General features: G+C 43.6%; 1 protein-coding gene across 8 annotated transcripts in view; it reads left to right on the top strand.

The window, feature by feature from the left end:
- Positions 1–22,375, top strand: part of LOC133657601 (ryanodine receptor 2-like) — a 212,667-nt gene that overhangs the window by 129,836 nt on the left and 60,456 nt on the right. For 7 of the 8 annotated variants that reach the window (XM_062059109.1, XM_062059105.1, XM_062059111.1 and 4 more), the window contains exons 66-74: positions 2,978–3,225; positions 8,915–8,996; positions 10,740–10,852; positions 10,918–11,226; positions 13,306–13,537; positions 14,691–14,778; positions 15,248–15,331; positions 15,536–15,697; positions 19,804–19,866. In XM_062059109.1, the coding sequence (XP_061915093.1) occupies positions 2,978–3,225; positions 8,915–8,996; positions 10,740–10,852; positions 10,918–11,226; positions 13,306–13,537; positions 14,691–14,778; positions 15,248–15,331; positions 15,536–15,697; positions 19,804–19,866 (1,381 nt within the window). The remainder of the gene's footprint in view (positions 1–2,977; positions 3,226–8,914; positions 8,997–10,739; positions 10,853–10,917; positions 11,227–13,305; positions 13,538–14,690; positions 14,779–15,247; positions 15,332–15,535; positions 15,698–19,803; positions 19,867–22,375) is intronic. The other variant, XM_062059107.1, reaches the window with a different exon arrangement.

The following is a 22,375-nucleotide window of genomic DNA, read 5'->3' on the forward strand; positions in this document are numbered from 1 at the left end:
TGTTCCGACACGTGACTACTTCCTGGAAGTGAAAAGCAGTGGTGGTCAACCTAGCTAAGATGAAGCAGCGCGCAAACTATGTGACTACAAAAGAGGCTTAAATCTTCCTGCAACAAGCAGATACCAACACAAACATCTAATTATGCAATGGCAAATTACAACTATAGATGTCAACATTGTGTATGTGCTGAAAGATTCATTTATGATTGTTTATCAAAATATAGTTTATTTTTTTATTTTTTTAAATTTTTTTTGTCATAAAAAAATACAATAATGCATGCTTACGGACTGTATCCCTTGCAGACTGTATTGATATATATTGATATATAATGTAGGAAGCAGAATATTTATAACAGAAAGAAACAACCCTTTTGTGTGAATGAGTGTAAATGGGGGAGGAGGTTGTGTGGCTTGGTGCACTAATTGTAAGTGTATCTTGTGTTTTATGTTGATTTAATTTAAACAAACAATTATTATTTATTTATTTTTTTAATTTCTAGTGCGGCCCGGTACAAACGCTCCACGGACGTAAAAAAAAAAAAGAAGCAGTACTTTTCAAACAGAGTATAGTACCGTTTTTGATTCATTAGTACCGCGATACTATACTAGTACCAGTATACGGTACAACCCTAGTTCTAACTTCCATCTGTCAGTAGTCTCGCTATGGAAGGGCTAAAAAGTACAAGATGACTGACGTAAATAAAAAAGTGCATTTGAAAGAGACTGTCAGAAAGTGGCTTGAAGAAGAGGCTGTAAAAGAATGGATGCAGAATAGTGAGCAAAGAAGCACCAGGACATGTTCTGTAGACCACTAGGGGGTGTACTACATGGACAAAGACTAATCACAAGTATAAATCAAGTCTTTTTGTCCTCAACAGGACATTAACCAAGTCCACTAGGGAGTGTTCTACATGGACAAAGACTAATCACAAGTGTAAATCAAGTCTTTTTGTCCTCAACAGGACATTAACCAAGTCCACTAGGGGGTGTTCTACATGGACAAAGACTAATCACAAGTATAAATCAAGTCTTTTTGTCCTCAACAGGACATTAACCAAGTCCACTAGGGGGTGTTCTACATGGACAAAGACTAATCACAAGTATAAATCAAGTCTTTTTGTCCTCAACAGGACATTAACCAAGTCCACTAGGGAGTGTTCTACATGGACAAAGACTAATCACAAGTATAAATCAAGTCTTTTTGTCCTCAACAGGACATTAACCAAGTCCACTAGGGGGTGTTCTACATGGACAAAGACTAATCACAAGTATAAATCAAGTCTTTTTGTCCTCAACAGGACATTAACCAAGTCCACTAGGGAGTGTACTACATGGACAAAGACTAATCACAAGTGTAAATCAAGTCTTTTTGTCCTCAACAGGACATTAACCAAGTCCACTAGGGGGTGTTCTACATGGACAAAGACTAATCACAAGTATAAATCAAGTCTTTTTGTCCTCAACAGGACATTAACCAAGTCCACTAGGGGTTTTCTACATGGACAAAGACTAATCACAAGTATTAATCAAGTCTTTTTGTCCTCAACAGGACATTAACCAAGTCCACTAGGGAGTGTTCTACATGGACAAAGACTAATCACAAGTGTAAATCAAGTCTTTTTGTCCTCAACAGGACATTAACCAAGTCCACTAGGGGGTGTTCTACATGGACAAAGACTAATCACAAGTGTAAATCAAGTCTTTTTGTCCTCAACAGGACATTAACCAAGTCCACTAGGGAGTGTTCTACATGGACAAAGACTAATCACAAGTGTAAATCAAGTCTTTTTGTCCTCAACAGGACATTAACCAAGTCCACTAGGGAGTGTTCTACATGGACAAAGACTAATCACAAGTATAAATCAAGTCTTTTTGTCCTCAACAGGACATTAACCAAGTCCACTAGGGGGTGTTCTACATGGACAAAGACTAATCACAAGTATAAATCAAGTCTTTTTGTCCTCAACAGGACATTAACCAAGTCCACTAGGGAGTGTACTACATGGACAAAGACTAATCACAAGTGTAAATCAAGTCTTTTTGTCCTCAACAGGACATTAACCAAGTCCACTAGGGGGTGTTCTACATGGACAAAGACTAATCACAAGTATAAATCAAGTCTTTTTGTCCTCAACAGGACATTAACCAAGTCCACTAGGGGGTGTTCTACATGGACAAAGACTAATCACAAGTATAAATCAAGTCTTTTTGTCCTCAACAGGACATTAACCAAGTCCACTAGGGAGTGTTCTACATGGACAAAGACTAATCACAAGTGTAAATCAAGTCTTTTTGTCCTCAACAGGACATTAACCAAGTCCACTAGGGAGTGTTCTACATGGACAAAGACTAATCACAAGTGTAAATCAAGTCTTTTTGTCCTCAACAGGACATTAACCAAGTCCACTAGGGGGTGTTCTACATGGACAAAGACTAATCACAAGTGTAAATCAAGTCTTTTTGTCCTCAACAGGACATTAACCAAGTCCACTAGGGAGTGTTCTACATGGACAAAGACTAATCACAAGTGTAAATCAAGTCTTTTTGTCCTCAACAGGACATTAACCAAGTCCACTAGGGAGTGTTCTACATGGACAAAGACTAATCACAAGTATAAATCAAGTCTTTTTGTCCTCAACAGGACATTAACCAAGTCCACTAGGGAGTGTACTACATGGACAAAGACTAATCACAAGTGTAAATCAAGTCTTTTTGTCCTCAACAGGACATTAACCAAGTCCACTAGGGAGTGTACTACATGGACAAAGACTAATCACAAGTATAAATCAAGTCTTTTTGTCCTCAACAGGACATTAACCAAGTCCACTAGGGAGTGTTCTACATGGACAAAGACTAATCACAAGTATAAATCAAGTCGTTTTGTCCTCAACAGGACATTAACCAAGTCCACTAGGGGGTGTTCTACATGGACAAAGACTAATCACAAGTGTAAATCAAGTCTTTTTGTCCTCAACAGGACATTAACCAAGTCCGCCCCAGAGTCCATCCGGGCGTCGCTGCATTCTTTCTTGGAGGCGGCTGCGTCCGATCTAGAGACGACTGTGGAGAACCTCTCAGTGACATCACTGTCGCTGCCTCAGTGTCGCAGTCACCAGGCCAGAAGTGTTGCCAAGGTCTTGGGCTTCACCACCTCCGTCCTGCTGCCCACTCTCACCTCCCTCTTCCACCATCTTGCCACTCAAAACCACGGGCTTGACCTCCTGGGTAAGGAGAACATTCAGTTGAGTCATCTGCAAAAGTGTTGAATAGAACAGCATCAGCATCTGCTTTGCATACTAAGTTAGGATGTCCAGTCATGGCTGCAGAGCAGCAGCAGTCTCATGGACTAACTGTGACCTTCCAGGGTTCATTATTTGCTGCATCAGCAGCTTTTTCTCCCTGATTGTCTCTCCTGTCCTTCTGAATGTCCTTGTGAGGATTGAAGTGTCAGTGTGTGTTTCAGCAGGTGTCATGTTACAGGATGTGAGGATTGACGTGTCAGTGTGTGTTTCAGCAGGTGTCATGTTACAGGATGTGAGGATTGAAGTGTCAGTGTGTGTTTCAGCAGGTGTCATGTTACAGGATGTGAGGATTGAAGTGTCAGTGTGTGTTTCAGCAGGTGTCATGTTACAGGATGTGAGGATTGAAGTGTCAGTGTGTGTTTCAGCAGGTGTCATGTTACAGGATGTGAGGATTGAAGTGTCAGTGTGTGTTTCAGCAGGTGTCATGTTACAGGATGTGAGGTTTGAAGTGTCAGTGTGTGTTTCAGCAGGTGTCATGTTACAGGATGTGAGGATTGAAGTGTCAGTCTGTGTTTCAGCAGGTGTCATGTTACAGGATGTGAGGATTGAAGTGTCAGTGTGTGTTTCAGCAGGTGTCATGTTACAGGATGTGAGGATTGAAGTGTCAGTGTGTGTTTCAGCAGGTGTCATGTTACAGGATGTGAGGATTGAAGTGTCAGTGTGTGTTTCAGCAGGTGTCATGTTACAGGATGTGAGGGTTGAAGTGTCAGTGTGTGTTTCAGCAGGTGTCATGTTACAGGATGTGAGGATTGAAGTGTCAGTGTGTGTTTCAGCAGGTGTCATGTTACAGGATGTGAGCATTGAAGTGTCAGTGTGTGTTTCAGCAGGTGTCATGTTACAGGATGTGAGGATGGAAGTGTCAGTCTGTGTTTCAGCAGGTGTCATGTTACAGGATGTGAGGATTGAAGTGTCAGTGTGTGTTTCAACAGGTGTCATGTTACAGGATGTGAGGATTGAAGTGTCAGTCTGTGTTTCAGCAGGTGTCATGTTACAGGATGTGAGGATTGAAGTGTCAGTGTGTGTTTCAGCAGGTGTCATGTTACAGGATGTGAGGATTGAAGTGTCAGTGTGTGTTTCAGCAGGTGTCATGTTACAGGATGTGAGATTTGAAGTGTCAGTGTGTGTTTCAGCAGGTGTCATGTTACAGGATGTGAGGATGGAAGTGTCAGTGTGTGTTTCAGCAGGTGTCATGTTACAGGATGTGAGGATTGAAGTGTCAGTGTGTGTTTCAGCAGGTGTCATGTTACAGGATGTGAGGATTGAAGTGTCAGTGTGTGTTTCAGCAGGTGTCATGTTACAGGATGTGAGGATTGAAGTGTCAGTCTGTGTTTCAGCAGGTGTCATGTTACAGGATGTGAGGATTGAAGTGTCAGTGTGTGTTTCAGCAGGTGTCATGTTACAGGATGTGAGGGTTGAAGTGTCAGTCTGTGTTTCAGCAGGTGTCATGTTACAGGATGTGAGGATTGAAGTGTCAGTGTGTGTTTCAGCAGGTGTCATGTTACAGGATGTGAGGATGGAAGTGTCAGTGTGTGTTTCAGCAGGTGTCATGTTACAGGATGTGAGGATTGAAGTGTCAGTGTGTGTTTCAGCAGGTGTCATGTTACAGGATGTGAGGATTGAAGTGTCAGTCTGTGTTTCAGCAGGTGTCATGTTACAGGATGTGAGGATTGAAGTGTCAGTGTGTGTTTCAGCAGGTGTCATGTTACAGGATGTGAGGATTGAAGTGTCAGTGTGTGTTTCAGCAGGTGTCATGTTACAGGATGTGAGGCTTGAAGTGTCAGTGTGTGTTTCAGCAGGTGTCATGTTACAGGATGTGAGGTAAGGAAGTGTCAGTGTGTTTCAGCAGGTGTCATGTTACAGGATGTGAGGATTGAAGTGTCAGTGTGTGTTTCAGCAGGTGTCATTTTACAGGATGTGAGGATTGAAGTGTCAGTGTGTTTCAGCAGGTGTCATGTTACAGGATGTGAGGATTGAAGTGTCAGTGTGTGTTTCAGCAGGTGTCATATTACAGGATGTGAGGATTGAAGTGTCAGTGTGTGTTTCAGCAGGTGTCATGTTACAGGATGTGAGGATTGAAGTGTCAGTCTGTGTTTCAGCAGGTGTCATGTTACAGGATGTGAGGATTGAAGTGTCAGTCTGTATTTCAGCAGGTGTCATGTTACAGGATGTGAGGTTTGAAGTGTCAGTGTGTGTTTCAGCAGGTGTCATGTTACAGGATGTGAGGATTGAAGTGTCAGTGTGTGTTTCAGCAGGTGTCATGTTACAGGATGTGAGGATTGAAGTGTCAGTGTGTGTTTCAGCAGGTGTCATGTTACAGGATGTGAGGATTGAAGTGTCAGTGTGTGTTTCAGCAGGTGTCATGTTACAGGATGTGAGGATTGAAGTGTCAGTGTGTGTTTCAGCAGGTGTCATGTTACAGGATGTGAGGATTGAAGTGTCAGTGTGTGTTTCAGCAGGTGTCATGTTACAGGATGTGAGGATTGAAGTGTCAGTGTGTGTTTCAGCAGGTGTCATGTTACAGGATGTGAGGATTGAAGTGTCAGTGTGTGTTTCAGCAGGTGTCATGTTACAGGATGTGAGGATTGAAGTGTCAGTGTGTGTTTCAGCAGGTGTCATGTTACAGGATGTGAGGATTGAAGTGTCAGTGTGTGTTTCAGCAGGTGTCATGTTACAGGATGTGAGGATTGAAGTGTCAGTGTGTGTTTCGGCAGGTGTCATGTTACAGGATGTGAGGATTGAAGTGTCAGTCTGTGTTTCGGCAGGTGTCATGTTACAGGATGTGAGGATTGAAGTGTCAGTGTGTGTTTCAGCAGGTGTCATGTTACAGGATGTGAGGATTGAAGTGTCAGTGTGTGTTTCAGCAGGTGTCATGTTACAGAATGTGAGGATTGAAGTGTCAGTGTGTGTTTCAGCAGGTGTCATGTTACAGGATGTGAGGATTGAAGTGTCAGTGTGTGTTTCAGCAGGTGTCATGTTACAGGATGTGAGGATTGAAGTGTCAGTCTGTGTTTCAGCAGGTGTCATGTTACAGGATGTGAGAATTGAAGTGTCAGTGTGTGTTTCAGCAGGTGTCATGTTACAGGATGTGAGGATTGAAGTGTCAGTGTGTGTTTCAGCAGGTGTCATGTTACAGGATGTGAGGATTGAAGTGTCAGTGTGTGTTTCAGCAGGTGTCATGTTACAGGATGTGAGGATTGAAGTGTCAGTGTGTGTTTCAGCAGGTGTCATGTTACAGGATGTGAGGATTGAAGTGTCAGTGTGTGTTTCAGCAGGTGTCATGTTACAGGATGTGAGGATTGAAGTGTCAGTGTGTGTTTCAGCAGGTGTCATGTTACAGGATGTGAGGATTGAAGTGTCAGTGTGTGTTTCAGCAGGTGTCATGTTACAGGATGTGAGGATTGAAGTGTCAGTGTGTGTTTCAGCAGGTGTCATGTTACAGGATGTGAGGATTGAAGTGTCAGTGTGTGTTTCAGCAGGTGTCATGTTACAGGATGTGAGGATTGAAGTGTCAGTGTGTGTTTCAGCAGGTGTCATGTTACAGGATGTGAGGATTGAAGTGTCAGTGTGTGTTTCAGCAGGTGTCATGTTACAGGATGTGAGGATTGAAGTGTCAGTGTGTGTTTCAGCAGGTGTCATGTTACAGGATGTGAGGATTGAAGTGTCAGTCTGTGTTTCGGCAGGTGTCATGTTACAGGATGTGAGGATTGAAGTGTCAGTGTGTGTTTCAGCAGGTGTCATGTTACAGGATGTGAGGATTGAAGTGTCAGTGTGTGTTTCAGCAGGTGTCATGTTACAGAATGTGAGGATTGAAGTGTCAGTGTGTGTTTCAGCAGGTGTCATGTTACAGGATGTGAGGATTGAAGTGTCAGTGTGTGTTTCAGCAGGTGTCATGTTACAGGATGTGAGGATTGAAGTGTCAGTCTGTGTTTCAGCAGGTGTCATGTTACAGGATGTGAGAATTGAAGTGTCAGTGTGTGTTTCAGCAGGTGTCATGTTACAGGATGTGAGGATTGAAGTGTCAGTGTGTGTTTCAGCAGGTGTCATGTTACAGGATGTGAGGATTGAAGTGTCAGTGTGTGTTTCAGCAGGTGTCATGTTACAGGATGTGAGGATGGAAGTGTCAGTCTGTGTTTCAGCAGGTGTCATGTTACAGGATGTGAGGATTGAAGTGTCAGTGTGTGTTTCAGCAGGTGTCATGTTACAGGATGTGAGGATTGAAGTGTCAGTGTGTGTTTCAGCAGGTGTCATGTTACAGGATGTGAGGATTGAAGTGTCAGTGTGTGTTTCAGCAGGTGTCATGTTACAGGATGTGAGGATTGAAGTGTCAGTGTGTGTTTCAGCAGGTGTCATGTTACAGGATGTGAGGATTGAAGTGTCAGTGTGTGTTTCAGCAGGTGTCATGTTACAGGATGTGAGGATTGAAGTGTCAGTGTGTGTTTCAGCAGGTGTCATGTTACAGGATGTGAGGATTGAAGTGTCAGTGTGTGTTTCAGCAGGTGTCATGTTACAGGATGTGAGGATTGAAGTGTCAGTGTGTGTTTCAGCAGGTGTCATGTTACAGGATGTGAGGATTGAAGTGTCAGTCTGTGTTTCAGCAGGTGTCATGTTACAGGATGTGAGGATTGAAGTGTCAGTGTGTGTTTCAGCAGGTGTCATGTTACAGGATGTGAGGATTGACGTGTCAGTGTGTGTTTCAGCAGGTGTCATGTTACAGGATGTGAGGATTGAAGTGTCAGTGTGTGTTTCAGCAGGTGTCATGTTACAGGATGTGAGGATTGAAGTGTCAGTGTGTGTTTCAGCATGTCATGTTACAGGATGTGAGGATTGAAGTGTCAGTGTGTGTTTCAGCAGGTGTCATGTTACAGGATGTGAGGATTGAAGTGTCAGTCTGTGTTTCAGCAGGTGTCATGTTACAGGATGTGAGGTTGGAGTGTCAGTCTGTGTTTCAGCAGGTGTCATGTTACAGGATGTGAGGGTTGAAGTGTCAGTGTGTGTTTCAGCAGGTGTCATGTTACAGGATGTGAGGATTGACGTGTCAGTGTGTGTTTCAGCAGGTGTCATGTTACAGGATGTGAGGATTGAAGTGTCAGTGTGTGTTTCAGCAGGTGTCATGTTACAGGATGTGAGGATTGAAGTGTCAGTGTGTGTTTCAGCAGGTGTCATGTTACAGGATGTGAGGATTGAAGTGTCAGTGTGTGTTTCAGCAGGTGTCATGTTACAGGATGTGAGGCTTGAAGTGTCAGTGTGTGTTTCAGCAGGTGTCATGTTACAGGATGTGAGGATTGAAGTGTCAGTGTGTGTTTCAGCAGGTGTCATGTTACAGGATGTGAGGATTGAAGTGTCAGTGTGTGTTTCAGCAGGTGTCATGTTACAGGATGTGAGGATTGAAGTGTCAGTGTGTGTTTCAGCAGGTGTCATGTTACAGGATGTGAGGATTGAAGTGTCAGTGTGTGTTTCAGCAGGTGTCATGTTACAGGATGTGAGGATTGAAGTGTCAGTGTGTGTTTCAGCAGGTGTCATGTTACAGGATGTGAGGATTGAAGTGTCAGTGTGTGTTTCAGCAGGTGTCATGTTACAGGATGTGAGGATTGAAGTGTCAGTCTGTGTTTCAGCAGGTGTCATGCAGGTGCCATGTTACAGGATCCTCAACAGCCTCTACACGCTGGGCACCAGCAGCAGCATCTACATGGAGGGGTAATGCCTTGCTCAGGAGCACATGCATGCTTCTAAATGACTGTTCATGATGATGGTTTAGTTCAGGGGTTCTTAACCTTTTACACCTCGGGGCCCAACCTTTACAGATTGTTGTCAAGGCTTAGGTCAGGCTGATTTCAAAAGAAATACTAATCAAACATATTGCAAAAGAAGGAACTCATTCAAAGTAAAAATACATTTAATATTCAATTATGCAGTTGTAGTATTAATAAATGTTAAGTAAATTAACAATAAGTAATAATAATATATTTTTTCAAACTAAACTGTCATTGAAGTTAAAGTGCAAATGAAAGCACAGCTTCACTATTTTAGTCATCATTTTTGCACTTAAAAAAACTTCTTTTCTTTGTGATTACTGCCACAAGTGGTGGTAAAGTGTATTACAACTGAGTACGGCTGTGGTACTTTTTGGTATCCCTCTAGGGGGCGCTCAGGGCCCAACAATGGGCTCTATGGTTAAGAAACACTGGTTTATTTTGCAAATGTTGAACATACAGTAAGTACAGTGCTAAAACCAAAGCAATTGAACTCATAAGAAATGTAAATCCAGTCCAGGACAAAAAGCCTCATTGGGAAATTATTCACCGCTTTAAAAAGTGACTCCATTGACAAAATATAAACACTTTTGGCTTCCGCTCGCTCGAATGGTGTCCATTGGAGGTGCTCCTGTGGATCACTTCCACCATTGAATGACTGTTTTACACGTAGCCAGCCTTGAATTTGCGCTCTCTTGAATTTTTGATTTTGCGCGATCCATTTAAATCCAGTGTGTTGCTGTCTGTCACAGTACAATCATGTCTGTCACAGTACAATCATGTCTGTCACAGTACAATCATGTCTGTCACAGTACAATCATGTCTGTCACAGTACAATCATGTCTCCCTGCACACATCATGTCTGTCACAGTACAGCCATGATCGCACACACGATGCACACATCAATATATTGCAAACACCAACATGTAGCCACCAAATAACTGACTACTGAGATTTGACCCCCCCCCCCCCCCCCCACCCCCACCCCACCCCCCCACCCCACCCCGCCCTCACATGTGACTTTAAAATATTCAACCTTTTTTCAGACGGGCTATTGTCTGTGAAAAAGTTAAAATTCATACGTTTTTTTTTTGAGAAAATCAAGCTAAATATTTAGCTGGCAGAGTGATCCTCAAACTGTGGTACGCTAATCAATGAATTATTCCAACACAGTGTTGCTGTTCAAACTGTGTGTAATCTTACAATAATAAATATACTTGTTGACTAAAACCTTTGCATCGTTTTAGTGACTATTTAGGCCTACTGCGCTACTGTATTTGAATGTTGTTGTTGCTTTTCTGAGGTGGTACTTGGTCACCAAAGTTTGAGAACCACTGAGCTAAGATAAGTTTTAGCACAATTTACATATAAACTATAACATTTTTGACGGATGTAGATGAGTATATTTCATGGTAAAGTCTAATTTTATCCTTATATATTTCATTTTTAGCATGCAACAAAAGGAAATATTTTCATGTTTTAAGGGAGATCAAAATAAAATGTACATGTTATTAAATATACAATCAAAACAATATGCAGAACAAATGTAAATGTTATTGTTCATTTGAATAAATGAAGTGAATTTGATTGAGGGTTGAATAAATGACGTTAATTTGATTGAGGGTTGAATAAATGAAGTGAATTTGATTGAGGGTTGAATAAATGACGTGAGCATGTTTCCCCGCAGCCAGCGGCCAGCAGCGGGCGCCTGTCTGGCAGCGCTGAGCGGATCTTTTCCCGTGTGTTTCCTGGAGCCGTCCATCAATCACAACAACAACATGGCCGCCCCTGAAAGAGATGGTAATCTAGTCACACTTTTTCACAAGCATTTCTTTTCCTCTTGACTGTTCCTCTTGTCCTGCTAGATGGGGACCTGGAAGACATGTGCCCCCTTCTCCCTTCTCTGGAGCAGGCCATGGCACAAGTGGAGGAGCTGGCAGACGCCGGGGCCGCCACCCAGCAGGGCCTCTACGCCCACGTCACTGACGTCACCCTGCCCATGCTGTGTGCTTACGTGGCCCGCTGGGGGCGCTGGAGGCCCCGGGGCCAAGCAGACAAGCCAGTGTGCACCTCCGTCACGCCTCAGCATGCCAGCGACCTCCTCGCTCACATCCTCAGAATCCTCCACAACCACCTGGGTGCCAGCCAGGGTGACTGGATGAAACAGCTAGCAGGTACACACACACACTTGTAAGCCAGGGTGAATGGATGAAACAGCTAGCAGGTACTCACACACACATGTAAGCCAGGGTGACTGGATGAAACAGCTAGCAGGTACTCACACACACTTGTAAGCCAGGGTGAATGGATGAAACAGCTAGCAGGTACTCACACACACATGTAAGCCAGGGTGACTGGATGAAACAGCTAGCAGGTACTCACACACACTTGTAAGCCAGGGTGAATGGATGAAACAGCTAGCAGGTAATCACACACACTTGTAAGCCAGGGTGAATGGATGAAACAGCTAGCAGGTACTCACACACACTTGTAAGCCAGGGTGACTGGATGAAACAGCTAGCAGGTACTCACACACACTTGTAAGCCAGGGTGAATGGATGAAACAGCTAGCAGGTAATCACACACACTTGTAAGCCAGGGTGAATGGATGAAACAGCTAGCAGGTAATCACACACACTTGTAAGCCAGGGTGAATGGATGAAACAGCTAGCAGGTACTCACACACACTTGTAAGCCAGGGTGAATGGATGAAACAGCTAGCAGGTACTCACACACACTTGTAAGCCAGGGTGAATGGATGAAACAGGTCACACACACCCATGTAAGTTAGGGTGAATGGATGAAACAGGTCACACACCCATGTAAGTTAGGGTGAATGGATGAAACAGGTCCCACACATACCCATGTAAGTTAGGGTGAATGGATGAAACAGGTCCCACACATACCCATGTAAGTTAGGGTGAATGGATGAAACAGGTCCCACACACACCCATGTAAGTTAGGGTGAATGGATGAAACAGGTCCCACACACACCCATGTAAGTTAGGGTGAATGGATGAAACAGGTCCCACACATACACATGTAAGTTAGGGTGAATGGATGAAACAGGTCCCACACACACACATGTAAGTTAGGGTGAATGGATGAAACAGGTCCCACACACACACATGTAAGTTAGGGTGAATGGATGAAACAGGTCCCACACACACACATGTAAGTTAGGGTGAATGGATGAAACAGGTCCCACACACACACATGTAAGTTAGGGTGAATGGATGAAACAGGTCCCACACACACACATGTAAGTTAGGGTGAATGGATGAAACAGGTCACACACACACACATGTAGGTTAGGGTGAATGGATGAAACAGGTCACACACACACACACACATGTAAGTTAGGGTGAATGGATGAAACAGGTCACACACACACACATGTAAGTTAGGGTGAATGGATGAAACAGGTCACACACACACCCATGTAAGTTAGGGTGAATGGATGAAACAGGTCACACACACACACATGTAAGCCAGGGTGAATGGATGAAACAGGTCACACACACACACATGTAAGCCAGGGTGAATGGATGAAGCAGGTCACACACACACACATGTAAGCCAGGGTGAATGGATGAAACAGGTCCCACACACACACATGTAAGTTAGGGTGAATGGATGAAACAGGTCACACACACACACATGTAAGTTAGGGTGAATGGATGAAACAGGTCACACACACACCCATGTAAGTTAGGGTGAATGGATGAAACAGGTCACACACACACACATGTAAATTAGGGTGAATGGATGAAACAGGTCACACACACACCCATGTAAGTTAGGGTGAATGGATGAAACAGGTCACACACACACACACATGTAAGTTAGGGTGAATGGATGAAACAGGTCCCACACACACACATGTAAGTTAGGGTGAATGGATGAAACAGGTCACACACACACCCATGTAAGTTAGGGTGAATGGATGAAACAGGTCACACACACACCCATGTAAGTTAGGGTGAATGGATGAAACAGGTCCCACACACACACATGTAAGTTAGGGTGAATGGATGAAACAGGTCCCACACACACCCATGTAAGTTAGGGTGAATGGATGAAACAGGTCACACACACACACATGTAAGTTAGGGTGAATGGATGAAACAGGTCCCACACACACCCATGTAAGTTAGGGTGAATGGATGAAACAGGTCCCACACACACACATGTAAGTTAGGGTGAATGGATGAAACAGGTCCCACACACCCTAACTTACATGTATATGTCAGTTTGTTGCCAGCCTCTCATCTGCAAAGGGCGAGCTGAGCTGCTGAAGAGTCACTTCCTTCCTGTGATGGAGAAGTTGAGGAAGAGGGCGGAGCAGGTGTTGATGGAGGAGGAGAGCATGAAGGCAGAAGGTGTGTCTGAAGCAGAGTTACAGATCCAGGAGAAGTTTACAGTGCTGGTGCGGGACCTCTACGCCTTCTATCCCCTCCTCATCCCCTTCCTAGACTTCCATGGGTAAGATCTGCTTGCATGCAAGTTAAAAATGATGAATCATCTTATTACAGTACATGTGTCCAAAGTGTGGCCATGTCACATCCCAGACACTCAAACTAAGTAGAACTGGACCAAATCTCAAACTAAGTAGAAGTGGACCAAATCTAAAACTAAATAGAACTGGTCCAAATCTAAAACTAAGTAGAACTGAACCAAATCTAAAACTAAATAGAACTAGACCAAATCTAAAACTAAATAGAACTGGACCAAATCTAAAACTAAATAGAACTGGACCAAATCTAAAACTAAATAGAACTGGACCAAATCCCCCCCAAAATGGCATCTGTAAAGCAAAATGGTGGAGAAGTGTACACGGTGTTTGATGGTTTCTGTGCGTCCTGTCATGGTGAGCATGTGTACACAGTTCTTGAAAGATTTTACTTTTTAAGTGTGCTTAAGCCCTTAAAATGAAATGTGTGTTTTGAAGGTACACTGTACAAAAATGTGTGTTTTGAAGGTACAATGTACAAAAATGTGTGTTTTGAAGGTACAATGTACAAAAATGTGTGTTTTGAAGGTACAATGTACAAAAATGTGTGTTTTGAAGGTACACTGTACAAAATGTGTGTTTTGAAGGTACACTGTACAAAAATGTGTGTTTTGAAGGTACACTGTACAAAATGTGTGTTTTGAAGGTACACCGTACAAAAATGTGTGTTTTGAAGGTACACTTACAAAAATATGTGTTTTGAAGGTACACTGTACAAAAATGTGTGTTTTGAAGGTACACTGTACAAAAATGTGTGTTTTGAAGGTACACCGTACAAAAATGTGTGTTTTGAAGGTACACCGTACAAAAATGTGTGTTTTGAAGGTACACCGTACAAAAATGTGTGTTTTGAAGGTACACCGTACAAAAATGTGTGTTTTGAAGGTACACCGTACAAAAATGTGTGTTTTGAAGGTACACCGTACAAAAATGTGTGTTTTGAAGGTACACTGTACAAAATGTGTGTTTTGAAGGTACACTGTACAAAATGTGTGTTTTGAAGGTACACCATACAAAAATGTGTGTTTTGAAGTTACACCGTACAAAAATGTGTGTTTTGAAGGTACACTGTACAAAAAGGGATGTTGACCTTGTCAGATGTAAATTCTCTGTCCCTGATTTTAGGTCCAGTTGGCAGCAGGAGAGAAGTCCTGATGCTGAGCAGCTGTTCAGCATGGTGGCCCAGGTCTTTACCTTCTGGGCCAAATCTCATGTGAGGCTTTTCTCTTGTCACTCTCAAAGTGGGCGGACATTCAGGACTCATGCATATCTCATTAAGGACTCATGCATATCTCATTCAGGACTCATTCATATCTCATTCAGGACTCATGCATATCTCATTCAGGACTCATGCATATCTCATTCAGGACTCATGCATATCTCATTCAGGACTCATGCATATCTCATTCAGGACTCATGCATATCTCATTCAGGACTCATGCATATCTCATTCAGGACTCATGTATATCTCATTCAGGACTCATGCATATCTCATTCAGGACTCATGCATATCTCATTCAGGACTCATGCATATCTCATTCAGGACTCATGCATATCTCATTCAGGACTCATGCATATCTCATTCAGGACTCATGCATATCTCATTCAGGACTCGTGCATATCTCATTCAGGACTCATGCATATCTCATTCAGGACTCATGCATATCTCGCTCACACCACAGAATTTCAAGTGGGAGGAGCAGAACTATGTGGTCCAAAACCAGATCAACAATTTGGCTTTCTTGGCCAACAACAACATGGCAAAGGTGGGCTGCTGTGCACCGATGAAGTTCTCATGTCATGTGATCATGTTCTCATGTCATGTGATCATGTTCTCATGTCATGTGATCATGTTCTCATGTCATGTGATCATGTTCTCATGTCATGTGATCATGTTCTCATGTCATGTGATCATGTTCTCATGTCATGTGTTCATGTTCTCAGCTCATGTCATGTGATCATGTTCTCAGCTGGACTACGATGAGAGGGCAATGAAGAAGAAGGGTGATCGTTATTCTGTGCACACCTCCCTCATTGTGGCGTGCGTGAAAAGGCTCCTCCCCGTGGGACTCCGGCTTTGTTTACCCGGCGACCGGAGCCTCATCTTGTTGGCTAAAAGTGGTTTTGCTCAGGTTGGTAGGACATGTGATGTGTGATGTAGAACATGTGATGTAGGACATGTGATGTGTGATGTAGAACATGTGATGTAGGACATGTGATGTGTGATGTAGAACATGTGATGTAGGACATGTGATGTAGAACATGTGATGTAGGATGTGTGATGTAGAACATGTGATGTAGAACATGTGATGTAGGACATGTGATGTAGAACATGTAATGTAGAACATGTGATGTAGGACATGTGATGTAGAACATGTGATGTAGGACATGTGATGTAGTACATGTGATGTAGGACATGTGATGTGATGCAGACTGGATTCTGTTTGGAAAAGTGACTGCCAATTCATTTGGAATGGAGGGTGAAAGAAACAAACTAGCATTGGAACAAAGTAGCATTGTAGGACAGCCTCCATTGGAACAAAGTAGCATTGTAGGACAGCCTCCATTGGAACAAAGTAGCATTGTAGGACAGCCTCCATTGGAACAAAGTAGCATTGTAGGACAGCCTTCATTGGAACAAAGTAGCATTGTAGGACAGCCTTCATTGGAACAAAGTAGCATTGTAGGACAGCCTCCATTGGAACAAAGTAGCATTGTAGGACAGCCTCCATTGGAACAAAGTAGCATTGTAGGACAGCCTTCATTGGAACAAAGTAGCATTGTAGGACAGCCTCCATTGGAACAAAGTAGCATTGTAGGACAGCCTCCATTGGAACAAAGTAGCATTGTAGGACTCCTCCATTGGAACAAAGTAGCATTGTAGGACAGCCTCCATTGGAACAAAGTAGCATTGTAGGACAGCCTCCATTGGAACAAAGTAGCATTGTAGGACTCCTCCATTGGAACAAAGTAGCATTGTAGGACAGCCTCCATTGGAACAAAGTAGCATTGTAGGACAGCCTCCATTGGAACATAGTAGCATTGTAGGACAGCCTCCATTGGAACAAAGTAGCATTGTAGGACAGCCCCCATTGGAACAAAGTAGCATTGTAGGACAGCCTCCATTGGAACAAAGTAGCATTGTAGGACAGCCTCCATTGGAACAAAGTAGCATTGTAGGACAGCCTCCATTGGAACAAAGTAGCATTGTAGGACTCCTCCATTGGAACAAAGTAGCATTGTAGGACAGCCTCCATTGGAACAAAGTAGCATTGTAGGACAGCCTCCATTGGAACAAAGTAGCATTGTAGGACAGCCTCCATTGGAACAAAGTAGCATTGTAGGACTCCTCCATTGGAACAAAGTAGCATTGTAGGACAGCCTCCATTGGAACAAAGTAGCATTGTAGGACAGCCTCCATTGGAACATAGTAGCATTGTAGGAGAGCCTCCATTGGAACAAAGTAGCATTGTAGGACAGCCCCATTGGAACAAAGTAGCATTGTAGGACAGCCTCCATTGGAACAAAGTAGCATTGTAGGACAGCCTCCATTGGAACAAAGTAGCATTGTAGGACAGCCTCCATTGGAACATAGTAGCATTGTAGGACAGCCTCCATTGGAACAAAGTAGCATTGTAGGACAGCCCCCATTGGAACAAAGTAGCATTGTAGGACAGCCTCCATTGGAACAAAGTAGCATTGTAGGACAGCCTCCATTGGAACAAAGTAGCATTGTAGGACAGCCTCCATTGGAACAAAGTAGCATTGTAGGACAGCCCCCATTGGAACAAAGTAGCATTGTAGGACAGCCTTCATTGGAACAAAGTAGCATTGTAGGACAGCCTTCATTGGAACAAAGTAGCATTGTAGGACAGCCTCCATTGGAACAAAGTAGCATTGTAGGACAGCCTCCATTGGAACAAAGTAGCATTGTAGGACAGCCTCCATTGGAACAAAGTAGCATTGTAGGACAGCCTCCATTGGAACAAAGTAGCATTGTAGGACTCCTCCATTGGAACAAAGTAGCATTGTAGGACAGCCTCCATTGGAACAAAGTAGCATTGTAGGACAGCCTCCATTGGAACATAGTAGCATTGTAGGAGAGCCTCCATTGGAACAAAGTAGCATTGTAGGACAGCCCCATTGGAACAAAGTAGCATTGTAGGACAGCCTCCATTGGAACAAAGTAGCATTGTAGGACAGCCTCCATTGGAACAAAGTAGCATTGTAGGACAGCCTCCATTGGAACATAGTAGCATTGTAGGACAGCCTCCATTGGAACAAAGTAGCATTGTAGGACAGCCCCCATTGGAACAAAGTAGCATTGTAGGACAGCCTCCATTGGAACAAAGTAGCATTGTAGGACAGCCTCCATTGGAACAAAGTAGCATTGTAGGACAGCCTCCATTGGAACAAAGTAGCATTGTAGGACAGCCCCCATTGGAACAAAGTAGCATTGTAGGACAGCCTCCATTGGAACAAAGTAGCATTGTAGGACTCCTCCATTGGAACAAAGTAGCATTGTAGGACAGCCTCCATTGGAACAAAGTAGCATTGTAGGACAGCCTCCATTGGAACAAAGTAGCATTGTAGGACAGCCTCCATTGGAACAAAGTAGCATTGTAGGACTCCTCCATTGGAACAAAGTAGCATTGTAGGACAGCCTCCATTGGAACAAAGTAGCATTGTAGGACAGCCTCCATTGGAACATAGTAGCATTGTAGGACAGCCTCCATTGGAACAAAGTAGCATTGTAGGACAGCCCCATTGGAACAAAGTAGCATTGTAGGACAGCCTCCATTGGAACAAAGTAGCATTGTAGGACAGCCTCCATTGGAACAAAGTAGCATTGTAGGACAGCCTCCATTGGAACAAAGTAGCATTGTAGGACTCCTCCATTGGAACAAAGTAGCATTGTAGGACAGCCTCCATTGGAACAAAGTAGCATTGTAGGACAGCCCCCATTGGAACAAAGTAGCATTGTAGGACAGCCTCCATTGGAACAAAGTAGCATTGTAGGACAGCCTCCATTGGAACAAAGTAGCATTGTAGGACAGCCTCCATTGGAACAAAGTAGCATTGTAGGACAGCCTCCATTGGAACAAAGTAGCATTGTAGGACAGCATCCATTGGAACAAAGTAGCATTGTAGGACAGCCTTTATTGGAACAAAGTAGCATTGTAGGACAGCCTTCATTGGAACAAAGTAGCATTGTAGGACAGCCTCCATTGGAACAAAGTAGCATTGTAGGACAGCCTCCATTGGAACAAAGTAGCATTGTAGGACAGCCTTCATTGGAACAAAGTAGCATTGTAGGACAGCCTCCATTGGAACAAAGTAGCATTGTAGGACAGCCTCCATTGGAACAAAGTAGCATTGTAGGACAGCCTCCATTGGAACAAAGTAGCATTGTAGGACAGCCTTCATTGGAACAAAGTAGCATTGTAGGACAGCCTTCATTGGAACAAAGTAGCATTGTAGGACAGCCTTCATTGGAACAAAGTAGCATTGTAGGACAGCCTCCATTGGAACAAAGTAGCATTGTAGGACAGCCTTCATTGGAACAAAGTAGCATTGTAGGACAGCCTTCATTGGAACAAAGTAGCATTGTAGGACAGCCTTCATTGGAACAAAGTAGCATTGTAGGACAGCCTCCATTGGAACAAAGTAGCATTGTAGGACAGCCTCCATTGGAACAAAGTAGCATTGTAGGACAGCCTTCATTGGAACAAAGTAGCATTGTAGGACAGCCTCCATTGGAACAAAGTAGCATTGTAGGACAGCCTTCATTGGAACTCTGTGGACTGAAAGTCATTGAAGTCAATGAGAAAGGACACCTTCAATGATGTCCTCTGTACACCACCACCTCATAGGGTTAGGGTTATATGTGGTGTATTTGTATGTGTACTCCTCTATATGTGGTGTATTTGTATGTCTACTCTTCTATATGTGGTGTATTTGTATGTGTACTCTTCTATATGTGGTGTATTTGTATGTGTACTCTTCTATATGTGGTGTATTTGTATGTGTACTCTTCTATATGTGGTGTATTTGTATGTGTACTCTTCTATATGTGGTGTATTTGTATGTGTACTCTTCTATATGTGGTGTATTTGTATGTGTACTCTTCTATATGTGGTGTATTTGTATGTGTACTCTTCTATATGTGGTGTATTTGTATGTGTACTCTTCTATATGTGGTGTATTTGTATGACTTTGTTTGAACTTTATTCCACAGAAGAACACCGAAGATGAGATTCGAGATCGTGTGTGTGAATCCCTTTTACACTCTGGTGGCCAGGTAAGGTCTGCTTTATTACACATCTATATGTGTTTTTGTTATATTACACTGCTACACACATATCTATATGTGTTTTTGTTATATTACACTGCTACACACATATCTATATGTGTTTTTGTTATATTACACTGCTACACACATATCTTAATGTGTTGTTGTTATATTTTCAAATAGGGTTGGGCGTATAGAATATTGATACCAAGTTTGTTTTGGTATCAGATCAACAGTGTGATGGGATGGATGGATGGATATATATATACATATATATATATATATATATATATATATATATATATATATATATATATATATATATATATATATATATATATATATATATATATATATATATATATATATAAAATGTTCTGATGATTGAGGAAAAAAACCCTCATGAAACAGGCCTGTAGAGATGAAATAGTCTTGTGATTTTTCCCACACATATATATATATATATATATATATATATATATATATATATATATATATATATATATATATATATATATATATATATATATATATATATATATATATATATATATATATATATATATGTTACTTTGCATGTAGTAAGCTTTCGGCCCCGGCCACATTTTTTAAGCCCAATGCGGCTCCCCAGTCAGAAAGTTTGGACACCCCTCTTTTGGATTGTTTTAAAATAGTTGTCATAATTCACTAACTAGAAAGCAAAATCACTAAGTTATTCAGCGATCAGGACATTTCAAGTCAAAAATACCGGCCATAGTAGCCCTCTATTTACTTGGTATCAATACCAAAATTTCTGGTATCGCCCACCTCTACTCACAAAGTCCACTTGCCCTTTGAGTGCATGTTTTCCTGCATCCTGCTGCCATCTTGCTGCCATCTTCCTGCCATCCTGCTGCCATCTTGCTGCCATCCTGCTGCCATCTAGCTGCCATCTTGCTGCCATCTTGCTGCCATCTTGCTGCCATCCTGCTGCCATCCTGCTGCCATCTAGCTGCCATCTTGCTGCCATCTTGCTGCCATCTTGCTGCCATCTTGCTGCCATCCTGCTGCCATCTAGCTGCCATCTTGCCGCCATCTTGCTGCCATCTTGCTGCCATATTGCTGCCATCCTGCTGCCATCTAGCTGCCATCTTGCTGCCATCCTGCTACCATCTAGCTGCCATCTTGCTGCCATCCTGCTGCCATCTAGCTGCCATCTTCCTGCCATCCTGCTGCCATCCTGCTGCCATCTAGCTGCCATCTTGCTGCCATCCTGCTGCCATCTAGCTGCCATCTTGCTGCCATCTTGCTGCCATCTTCCTGCCATCTTCCTGCCATCTTGCTGCCATCTAGCTGCCGTCTTGCTGCCATCTTCCTGCCATCTTCCTGCCATCTTCCTGCCATCTTGCTGCCATCTAGCTGCCGTCTTGCTGCCATCTTCCTGCCATCTTCCTGCCATCTTCCTGCCATCTTGCTGCCATCTTGCTGCCATCTAGCTGCCATCCTGCTGCCATCCTGCTGCCATCTAGCTGCCATCTTGCTGCCATCCTGCTGCCATCCTGCTGCCATCTAGCTGCCATCTTGCTGCCATCCTGCTGCCATCTAGCTGCCATCTTCCTGCCATCCTGCTACCATCTAGCTGCCATCTAGCTGCCATCTTGCTGCCATCTTGCTGCCATCTTGCTGCCATCTAGCTGCCATCTTGCTGCCATCTTGCTGCCATCTTCCTGCCATCTTGCTGCCATCTTGCTGCCATCTTGCTGCCATCTTGCTGCCATCTTGCTGCCATCTTCCTGCCATCTTGCTGCCATCTTCCTGCCATCTTCCTGCCATCTTGCTGCCATCTTGCTGCCATCTTGCTGCCATCTTGCTGCCATCTTGCTGCCATCTAGCTGCCATCTTGCTGCCATCCTGCTGCCATCTTGCTGCCATCTTGCTGCCATCTTGTTGCCATCTTGCTGCCATCTTGCTGCCATCCTGCTGCCATCCTGCTGCCATCTAGCTGCCATCTTCCTGCCATCCTGCTACCATCTAGCTGCCATCTTGCTGCCATCCTGCTGCCATCTTGCTGCCATCTTGCTGCCATCTAGCTGCCATCTTGCTGCCATCTTGCTGCCATCTTCCTGCCATCTTCCTGCCATCTTGCTGCCATCTAGCTGCCATCTTGCTGCCATCTTGCTGCCATCTTGCTGCCATCTTCCTTCCATCTTGCTGCCATCTTCCTGCCATCTTGCTGCCATCTAGCTGCCATCTTCCTGCCATCTTGCTGCCATCTTGCTGCCATCTTGCTGCCATCTTACTGCCATCTTGCTGCCATCTTCCTGCCATCTTCCTGCCATCTTGCTGCCATCTTGCTGCCATCTTGCTGCCATCTTCCTGCCATCTTGCTGCCATCTAGCTGCCATCCTGCTGCCATCTTGCTGCCATCTTGCTGCCATCTTGTTGCCATCCTGCTGCCATCTAGCTGCATTCTTGCCGCCATCTTGCTGCCATCTTGCTGCCATCTAGCTGCCATCTTGCTGCCATCCTGCTACCATCA

This window comes from Entelurus aequoreus, linkage group LG09 (genome assembly GCF_033978785.1).
Source record: "Entelurus aequoreus isolate RoL-2023_Sb linkage group LG09, RoL_Eaeq_v1.1, whole genome shotgun sequence".
NCBI lineage: Eukaryota > Metazoa > Chordata > Actinopteri > Syngnathiformes > Syngnathidae > Entelurus > Entelurus aequoreus.